A 10,188-nucleotide genomic window follows, 5' to 3' on the forward strand; every position below is an offset into this window, starting at 1 on the left:
ATCCTTCCCTCCCTCTACCCCCCTCTAGTTCAATTGATCCCCTTACCAGGGTCACAGCGGCATCAACAACTCTGACAGATGCGCTAGCATATCAGCTATATCATCAACGTCTTCCCGTGAAGGTATACTGCCGGAGGAAAGAGCGTCGGATAGATGAAGTTCACGGGATCAGGGATGGAGAAAACAGCTGCGAGCAGAGTTGATATTGACAGAGGAGCAGAGTATGCGTTGATTGAGGGAGGGAATGGCATGAGATTCAGAAGCTACAAATAACCTTTAATGTGTCAAAAGTCGATGAATAACAGCCTAGCGTCACTACCGATCCTCCCTCTCAGCCTGTTCTTCCGCTCGCCAAGTTTGTCCTGCTGTGTTTGTTATCACTGAAAAGTTTCTTCACGAGGAAATCGATGCATGATGAAAAGCGCCCAGGAGCTGAAAGCTGCTGTCATGGGGACCCTTCCACTTGACAACTATCTGGTACGGCCCACCTGGATCCAACGTTAGTGCAACGGCATAGGGAAAGGACATATCTCTTACCGGCATTGAAGAAATCTATCTTTACGTAGTGATATCCCACTGGTAGACGCACCTGACCGTCGACGGTCCGGATACCATGAAGACCTCCGTTGTTGACAACCAGGTCCCCATTCACATAGACGTTCGAGCCGTCATCGGAGCTAGTCTGGAACGTGTATGTTCCCTCCGCTCGCACAGCAATGATTCCAGTCCAGATAGCAACGAAGTTTGTCTGGGGAAACGGTGTATCCAATGGTTTCTTTCCGTTTCCATAGTTTGAAAAGTCGATTGCAAGCAGAGAGTCCTCCGTGTTCGGTTTGACGTTTTCAACGTAAGCAGGTATCGTCCCGATCCCTTGCGAGAAGTGCCAGTACCTCCCATGAAAGCCACTCCGGAGGCCCAGGTTGGAAGGGTCCGGTAGCAGCCCTTCTCGATGGCGAATCAGAACCTGGAGGTTGCAAGAAACCGGCTGGTAGGATGAACCGTAGCTTTTGAGCATGTTCTTGCTGATCAGCTCACCTCGGTTTTGTGAGAACTTGGTGCCGTATGCTGATCCATCGGCGAGAACAACCCCGTCAGTCTCCCAGCCGTACATGCTGGCAACGTAGATGCTCTTGGCGTCGTTGATGGCGATCTGCCAGCCATCGGGGATCTGGAGACTACTCTGCTGGCATGTGGAGTAACAGGTCTTGTCGGGGCAAACCTTACTTCCACCGAGGGTCGCATACTTGAAGCCTTCGAACTCGATGGTGGGGAAGTCAACTTTGTTCGATCGCACGATGAGAATCTGTCGGTTGCACGAGTTTGTCCTCACTCTGCCGTAGGAGTCCCTTTGGAGCACGTTGTTGCCGCAGAATTGTCCGCCGCGCGACCACCTCCTAGTCCACCAGGAGCTCCCATCTGAGAGGATGACACAATCTGTTTCCCACCAGTGATTGCTGATGATGCTCTTGCTGATCGCGTTGTTCGGTGCGATCTCCCATCCGTTGGGAACTGACAAGTACCGTGTCTGACACCGCCTTGGGCACTGGTTGCTGGTACCCATCCTTGTCTGACTGAGAGTAGCGTAGTCCCGATTCTGCAACGAGACTATCCTGTCCGACTTAGCGACAGGGAAGCTCTTGGCAAAGTGGTACGCCGGCACATAGACTTCGCGGTTCTGAGTGTCGGGGCCCCTGTACCTCACGAGCATCTGAATCCCTCCTCCATTCTGGAAGAACTCAGCCTGTGGGTGCAAGTCAAGGCCGGCGAGAAGGAGAGGAAGGGGGCAACCTTGACAAAGTGTACCCCTTGGTTCAGAAAGATGCTTCCCTCCCGCTTGAGAGGTCCGTGCAGACCATCGTTGGCGACAACCTGCCTCCCGTCGACATAAAGGTTGGACCCGTCGTCTGATTGGGTGTAGAAGGTGTATGTTCCACTCTGCAACTCACGCTCAATCTGGAGTTCCAACAAGGACGAAAGCAGGGATACCTGCTTGACAATGATCGCCCCGTACCACAGGCCTGCGATGTAGTCGTTTGGCATGTAGCGGTCAACGTCGTAGAACGAGTATCTGTTGTAATCTTGAATGTATCGCTGGGTGCCTTCTGCATCCGGGATCCGGGACTGCACACGATTCTTGGGGAAGATGGAGAGAGAAGACCCGAGGTGGTAGATCTGAGTATGGAAACCCGGCCTCATGCCCAGCTGCTTGGGATTGAGTCCCTCAACGCACTGCAAGAGAGGCCTGGTCAGTGATGAGAAATGCGCAACGGTCTCCGGAACCTGTGGAGGGACGTCCTTCTTCTTGCAGATGCCTCGGTACTTGAGGTTCTCGCTCGAGGAGATCACGCGCCAGTGGTCTCCTCGATTATTGAAGAATGCGACTGCGTCCCCCTTCCCCTTGGGCTGGTCTTGGGTGAGGTCCCAGGCTGACTTTAAGTCAGTTGTCATAAAGCATCATAGCATGCTCAAGACCGTAGTAACTGACGGAGCTGCCGTCGACCCAACGCCAGCGATCCTGCAGTCAACGGCATGAGCTCAACCAAGGACTTTCTTTAGGCCTCGCGACTACCGAGGGGCTCGAGCGATACATGCCAATGAAGCAAGGCGTGGTGGAGCAGACAGCAGCGGATGCGGTCATTTCTGTCCACAAATCAGTGGCGTTCATGAACATGCAACATCTCCCACCTTGTGCGTCATGAATGCTTGCAAGATTGCCAGATCCTTGCTCGCATTTGGCCTTTGCATCCTAACAGCAACACTTAGCCGTGTTCCATTGCAAACTCGTCTCACCGTCCAAGAGGATGCATCTACGTAGAACCAGTTCACAGGGTTGCTGAATGCAGCATTGACATATCCCGCGTCGCACTTGCAGTCGGTCACTGATTTTGCATTCAAACTTGAGGTAGTGTGTCCTGGACATCGCTGCAAAGTTGTCAGCAAACAACAAACAAACCGTGAGAGAAGGGAATCATTGGAAAGGATTGACTGAGGAAGATGAACACCTTTTGAACCCGTTCTCCAGGACAGAAATAGTCTCCAGGACACGATCTGCAGGAGTTCATAGTCCCGACATATCCAGGCCTGAACGGAAATTGCTTTCAGCACCGGATGCACTCACAGCTCAGTAGTTCTATACTTGCAAGTACACTGCGGCGATCCGGCTGTACTCTGGGAGTGACTGGGGCAGGAATACGATGATCCACCGCCTGTCTCGCACAAGTAAGAACATGGGTGACAAGTAGCTCCTTGGCCTGCCTGGACAGTACGATCCGGCGGGGCATCGAGCGCAGTTCGATCCGAAAGACCCTACAGAGAATAAGGAACAGTTCTGCAAAAAGTGTAGAGAACCGTAGAATCCTGCCGAGCACTTGCAATCCTCGATGGAGGAAGACCGGTATGCACTGGTTCCACCCTCAATGACATCGCAAAAGAGAGTTCAGGTCTAACCTGTCGGTGTTGTCTGGGCAGGCAACCTTGTTCTGACCACCTGGGCAGAAGGATCCTGCAGCACTTCTCAGCTCCTATCTCCATCTGGGCCTCTTCTCCTCTCCCCCCAACACTGACCTGCTGGGCACGACTGGCACTGGCCGTTGGTGTTGCGGTAGTAGCCGGGCTTGCACTTGCAGTCGCTCGCGGACGTGCTCAGAGCATCGCTGCCAACCGTCAGCACCTCCCTGACTTGGCCCTCTCACTCAAGCACCTGCGAGAATGTGTCGGGCAGTAGTTACGTGCTCCGTTGGCTGGGCAGTAGGAGTCCTTCGGACAGGCCGCACACTGAGGTCCCTGCTGGTATCGAGCTGTCTGAAGGTATCCCGGGCTGCACTGGCAGTCGAGCGGGCTATCGCTGCCGGCTGGGGCCTGGGAGTTGGCTGGGCAGGATGACTTCTGTGCCCCTCCCGCGCAGAAGAAGCCGGCCGGGCAAGCCTGGCACGAGTTCGCGTCCGCTCCTGTCCCTCCGTCAGCACTCCTGCCCCTGCACAGCCGCACGCAGAGGCCTCACCGTAGAAGCCCTTGTTACAGGTGCAGTCTTGTATGGAGGATGATCCGGCGGGACTGCGTGCCGGCAGTCAGACCCCACAGCCCAACCCTCTCCAGCCTCTTCTATCCAGCTTGAATCTTTCTTTGCTTCTCTCGATCTACCCTGGTGCCTCCCTTTTTCTATTCAACTTGTGCGTATCATGCAGTACCTGTTGGAGTTGGACGGGCATTCAGCCTTGTTGCTTCCGCCTGAGCAGTAGGATCCTGCGGATGCTCGCATCAATCTCTTGCCCCTCCTCTCATTCCGGACACTGCCGATTCATTCCTCCAACACGTACCACGAGGACAGATCTGGCACTGGCCGTTGGTGTTGCGGTAGTAGCCGGGCTTGCACTTGCAGTCGCTCGCGGACGTGCTCAGAGCATCGCTGCCAACCGTCAGCACCTCCCTGACTTGGCCCTCTCACTCAAGCACCTGCGAGAATGTGTCGGGCAGTAGTTACGTGCTCCGTTGGCTGGGCAGTAGGAGTCCTTCGGACAGGCCGCACACTGAGGTCCCTGCTGGTATCGAGCTGTCTGAAGGTATCCCGGGCTGCACTGGCAGTCGAGCGGGCTATCGCTGCCGGCTGGGGCCTGGGAGTTGGCTGGGCAGGATGACTTCTGTGCCCCTCCCGCGCAGAAGAAGCCGGCCGGGCAAGCCTGGCACGAGTTCGCGTCCGCTCCTGTCCCTCCGTCAGCACTCCTGCCCCTGCACAGCCGCACGCAGAGGCCTCACCGTAGAAGCCCTTGTTACAGGTGCAGTCTTGTATGGAGGAAGATCCGGCGGGGCTGCATGCAGAAGGTCAGGACAGTCGCAACTCCTTCAGTGTTCCCCCACTACGCTTTTGACTTCTCTGAGACTGGTCGCTAAAACCATCTACTCCCTTTTTTTCTCAGATACTCGCAGTATCATCGTCTCTGCACTGCTTTCCTACTTGCACTTATCATACAGACCTGTTGGAGTTGGACGGGCATTCAGCCTTGTTGCTTCCACCTGAGCAGTACGACCCTGCGGACCTCCAATCAATCTCTTTCCCCTTCTCTTATCATTCAGCTCTCACCAGCTGGGCACGTTTGGCACTGCCCGTCGAAGTTGCGGAAGTAGCCAGGCTTGCACTTGCAGTCTTTGGTTGAGATGCTCCCAACGGCGCTGCGGTCGCGCTAATGAGATATGAAGGGGAAGACATCGATTACCTCTGGGTATGTGACGGGCAAGTGGATCGAACCGAAGACCCCGGGCAGTAAGAGTTCACTTGGCATGGCGCACACGTTGGCCCGACGTCCTTGTTGAAGGAACTCTGCTCGAACCCAGCGCTGCACATGCAGAAAGAAGCCTTGCTGCTTCCGGGCGCACTCTCAGAATCTTGCGGGCAAGATTGCACGCGTTTGCCGCCAGGACAGAAATATCCAGATGGACACAATATGCACTGGTGCTTGTCATCTTCTGCAATACCAAGACAGTCATGCCCCAAGAACAGGAGCCTGAGAAGCAAACCATGATATCCTTCATGACAGACACAGTCCTCGATCGAAGAAGATCCAGGATCACTGCAAGTCCACAGTCAAAACCATCGTGGAGACCACTGATATCCATTCAATCTCAAGAGCAAGCATCAACACAAAGGACCAAACCTTGATGAATGTGCTGGACACGATGCTTGATGACTTCCACCTGAGCAGTACGACCCTGCATTCCACCCATCAGTCTGTCTCCTCCTCCTTGAAGCTTTCCACTCCCTCGCATAGCCTCATTACTAACCTGCTGGGCACGACTGGCACTGGCCGTTGGAGTTGAGCACGAAGCCAGCCTCGCACTTGCAGTCGCTCACGGACGTGCTCAGAGCATCGCTGCCAACCATAGACCGTCAGCACCTCCCTGACCTTCCCAAGCACTCTCGCACCTATGAGAATGAGCCATACAACCTTGCTTGGGTCCGCCCCCTGGGCAGTAGGAGTCCTTCGGACAGGCCGCACACTGGGGACCGAGTGAAGCTCCGTTGGATTCAATACGAGAGTCCTCGTAGTATCCAGCGGTGCACTGGCATGCGTCTGGCGAATAGCTCCCAACAGGAGCCTGGGAGTTGGCTGGGCAGGATGACTTCTGTGCCCCTCCCGCGCAGAAGAAGCCGGCCGGGCAAGCCTGGCACGAGTTCGCGTCCGCTCCTGTCCCTCCGTCAGCACTCCTGCCCCTGCACAGCCGCACGCAGAGGCCTCACCGTAGAAGCCCTTGTTACAGGTGCAGTCTTGTATGGAGGATGATCCGGCGGGACTGCGTGCCGGCAGTCAGACCCCACAGCCCAACCCTCTCCAGCCTCTTCTATCCAGCTTGAATCTTTCTTTGCTTCTCTCGATCTACCCTGGTGCCTCCCTTTTTCTATTCAACTTGTGCGTATCATGCAGTACCTGTTGGAGTTGGACGGGCATTCAGCCTTGTTGCTTCCGCCTGAGCAGTAGGATCCTGCGGATGCTCGCATCAGTTTCCTTTTTTTCTACAGCTAATTCCAGGCCTTGACTCTTCATGCTCCCAAAACTCACCAGCTGGGCACGTTTGGCACTGGCCGTTGGAGTTGAAGAAATAGCCGGGCTTGCACTGGCAGTCCTTGGATGACGTGCTGCCTGGGGGGCTGCTGTACTGATGAGGAATGATTCACAACCACAAGATAGACCAACCTTTCAGCGTTGTCAACACATTGAAGATTGCTTTCTCCTCCTGGGCAGTATGTGTTGCTGGGACAGAGCACACACACAGGGGGGATGTTCAAGGCCAACGCCTTGGAAGGCTCGAAGTATCCAGCCTTGCAGGTGCAGTCTTTCGGAGATGTAGACCCGCTCTTGCTCTCAGAATGCTGCGGGCACACCGCAATGCTGTTGTTTCCGGAGCAGTAGCTTCCAGAGGGGCATACTTGACAATCATCCTGCGTCGTTCCGTGGAAACCGGCCACGCATGCGCACTCGGAAGCGCCCTGAGAGACACAATCACTTTGCACAAAGCTAGCAGCGTCAAGAAGCACCTCTGGGCTGTCAGAATGTGCTGGGCATGGGAAAGACTGTTGTCCCCCAGGACAGTACCTAGAAATCGTCCGTTACATTTCACAATCATTGGCTCAAATGCGATAAATTCACATGGACGCTGCACATTCTTGGCAGCTTTTTCCTTTGTTGTAGTGTGCGATTCCGAAGAATCCAGGCGAACAATAGCAATCCGAAGCTGCATACGATCCTTCAAAAGACTGCGAGTTGACCTTTGGTTGCGTCAGCGTTGTTTCACAGGATATGGCTCTGGCACAAACCGGGCAATCGTTAGCAAGTCCATCTGACCCTCCTGGACACCACTGGCCCGGAGGGCATTCTTTGCAATCTCCTAATAGTAGGACATTCAGAAACGTCAAATGAAGAACTTAGATCCAAGACCTGGCTTTCCAAAGTAGCCAGGATCGCAAGGAAGGTTTTTGAGATTATTTCTGCGCAGCATGTCAAAAGTGTCGTGTTTGTGCTATCAAGACTCTTTTGCTCACCTGTCAAACACATTGTAGTATGTGCCCTCCCCAAACGTTAGAGGCGTCCCCTGCATTCGCTTGTTACTTTACAACCCACCTGCCACTGGAACCTACAGCCTCTGTGTGCGTGTGCCCGGTGAAAACACCTTCCGCAAGGCAGATGTCAGAGGTGAAGGTGAGACATCCAAGGACTACCTGTAGTCACATCGTCTGGCCCATCATTTGAGAAGTGCGAGATGATAGCTCTTGGCCTCTGCACGACAGCATCGTCAAGCACCGTCCTCTCTGTTGCGCAAACCTCACCTTGGGAGCCTCCGGGTCTTCCGAGCTCGGCGAGCTCAGGGAAACGAGACTATCGCTTTTATCATGCGCAGAAATCTACAACCGTGAACTTGCCTGGATCTTAGGGGATCATGCTGCTTCTCGTCTTGTGTAGCAGCAAACAGAATGAGGAGAGCTGACATGCAGTCAGGGTAATGTTGGTATGCATATGACGACGCCGCACCTAGTCCAATTGATCCCAATGCGACTAAGTATGCAGGTTTCCTGTTAGACAGTCAGTAAATCTTTAGGGATGGGGAGACACGAAAATAACCTCAATTTCTCCTTGGACGGAGGTATCTGGACCGCAACATACTTAAGATCGCTTCCAAACATGCTGTTGCACACGTGAATCAGTGCATTCTTAGCATGTGCGACTTGATCAGAGCATTCCATGCAGCTTTCCCCTCCCTTCCACAAACTCCATTTCTCTCTCTGTTTGACGCGCGCATGCTGCTGCGTACTTCCCCCCCCGGGGCTCTGCATGCCTGCCGCTGTTGCGCTATTTCGGGCAACAGCCTGGTCTACCGTCACTCAACCACCCCTACCCACTGACCGACTGCCGTTTGCACCCCACGAGGAATTCTCCTGGACCCACCCCTCCGTAAAGCCTAGGCTAGGGGGACCAACTCACTACCCCAACCCAAGTCACCCCATCATGTGGGGTAGTGCGACACAAGGTGGGGTGCAGTAGGATTAGAATGGTAGGGTCATAAGGCTGAAAAGGCGGGGTACTGATGGGGCCCCTACTGCTTCCAACATGTCGATAGGGTGGCTTTCAACCAACAGGGTGGGGGTACTCAAAGGGGTGGGTCATTTGCTATGAAAAGGAGGGGTCAGTTTATTCTATTTGCGGCGGGTCATCACACTGGTGCCCAACGATTTTCGACAAGTCAGGACTCTGGGGCGCGCTCAGCTGCTTCGCCCCGCCAGGGATGGCAGAGCCATGGAGATGCTCGTGGAACTGAGTAGCACATGATGGCGTCGAAGCCGGGCCGGTGAGGTCTGTTGGAAGAAGCATGCTCAATGCCTCATCCTTCTTCATCGTCAGAGACGGGAAAGAGTTGAACTGCGCAGATAGCTGGGAACAACCCCTCTGAAGCACCTTTGAGGAAGGTCAAGGACGAGTATGTGAATCATGGTTTGCGACGATCTACGTCAAGTGCTGGAGCGAAGACCTAGATCCCTCCAACAGGTCTGAGAAAGTGTAAGGGTGTGAGAATGGGAAGGAAACCCTTGGGATTTTTCTCGAGGTTGTAAATCGAGACACGGAATCAGCTTCTCAGTTGATAACATCGAGTAGTTAGGACCCGAAATTTTACGGGTTGCAGATGTCAGAGTGAATGGTTAAGGCACTCCCATTGAAAATGTAGTGTAGGAATTATGTTTGTTAGCGAATAAGCCCCGTGAAGGATCGAGTCATAACAGGGACGAAGGATCATTGGCAGTCACCTGGGCCTGTCTTAAGTGATACGGGATCGGGGTCAGCGATGGTAGAGCTGTTGTCAAATGCTGACGGTAAAACTCTTTCGATTGCCAGGGTCCATAGACGAATACTTCTGTTTCATCGAACCTGGTAGAGTGCCTCGCTAGGTTCCAGGCTTCAATGATTCAATGAAAAAACTTTGCAATCCTTCAGTATCAACGGATACCTAAGTACTGTATCTCCTAGTTTGCCTTTGAATCATGCACTGCGGCAATCGTTCCGTGTCGCCTGGTGCCATGATTGAGCCATGGTCACAGCCAGACGGTCACGGGGTCGTCCTCGCACCACCGTGATCGGACTGACAGCGAGTCTGCCAGTCCATCACCTGTCATGGCCGCCCGGCGGCAATGATCCCGGCGATCAGTGGCCTGTGCCGTGTGCCGCGGCAGGAAGATGCAAGCCTAGCAGTAACAAGGCGGCGGGGCATTCGCAGATCTGTGACTCCCACCGTCACTCAGTCACTGGCAGCTGCCGCCCGCGCATCATGAGTCGGATTCCGAGTCAATGATTCCGACTGGCAGTGTCGCTGTTGGTGAAAGTATCGGATGATCCGATGATCGCCGCCGGAGCCTAGTGACCGTGCCACGCCGCCCCGTCATACTAGGCCGCTAATAAGCCTTGAAGCGGCTGCCAGGAGCCTGATCGGACCGTACAGGCGGGGGGCTGTACAGGCCCGGCCCGACGGTCCGATCCGATCGTACCGTAGTACGGTCCGGTCGGCCGGGCGGACCGTCGGACCGCGCCGCACGGGCCCCACGGGCCAGCCTGGTTCAATGGTTTTCAAGCATGGCATCATGAGTACCACGGTGATCGGACTGAGATTGATTCCCGCCGCCGGGCACGGGGAAGGGGGGGGGGGGGGGGGGGG

General features: G+C 54.6%; 1 protein-coding gene across 1 annotated transcript; it reads right to left on the reverse strand.

The window, feature by feature from the left end:
• Positions 1–255: 255 nt before the first annotated feature.
• Positions 256–8,170, reverse strand: GUITHDRAFT_165894 (hypothetical protein; the record flags this gene model as incomplete). Its single annotated transcript, XM_005822625.1, has 32 exons — positions 256–488; positions 538–1,741; positions 1,789–1,935; positions 1,987–2,430; positions 2,570–2,640; positions 2,686–2,746; positions 2,791–2,922; positions 3,003–3,048; positions 3,448–3,502; positions 3,565–3,653; positions 3,701–3,797; positions 4,001–4,053; positions 4,188–4,242; positions 4,317–4,405; positions 4,453–4,549; positions 4,753–4,805; positions 4,971–5,025; positions 5,078–5,166; positions 5,211–5,564; positions 5,776–5,917; positions 6,233–6,285; positions 6,420–6,474; positions 6,552–6,632; positions 6,687–6,726; positions 6,764–6,979; positions 7,028–7,085; positions 7,307–7,377; positions 7,428–7,477; positions 7,660–7,708; positions 7,817–7,865; positions 7,976–8,059; positions 8,109–8,170. The coding sequence occupies 32 exons, from the start codon at positions 8,168–8,170 to the stop codon at positions 394–396; spliced, it is 4,296 nt and encodes a 1,431-aa protein (XP_005822682.1). The 3' UTR covers positions 256–393.
• Between the last annotated feature and the right edge of the window lie 2,018 nt (positions 8,171–10,188).

This window comes from Guillardia theta (genome assembly GCF_000315625.1).
Source record: "Guillardia theta CCMP2712 unplaced genomic scaffold GUITHscaffold_121, whole genome shotgun sequence".
Classification (NCBI taxonomy): domain Eukaryota; class Cryptophyceae; order Pyrenomonadales; family Geminigeraceae; genus Guillardia; species Guillardia theta.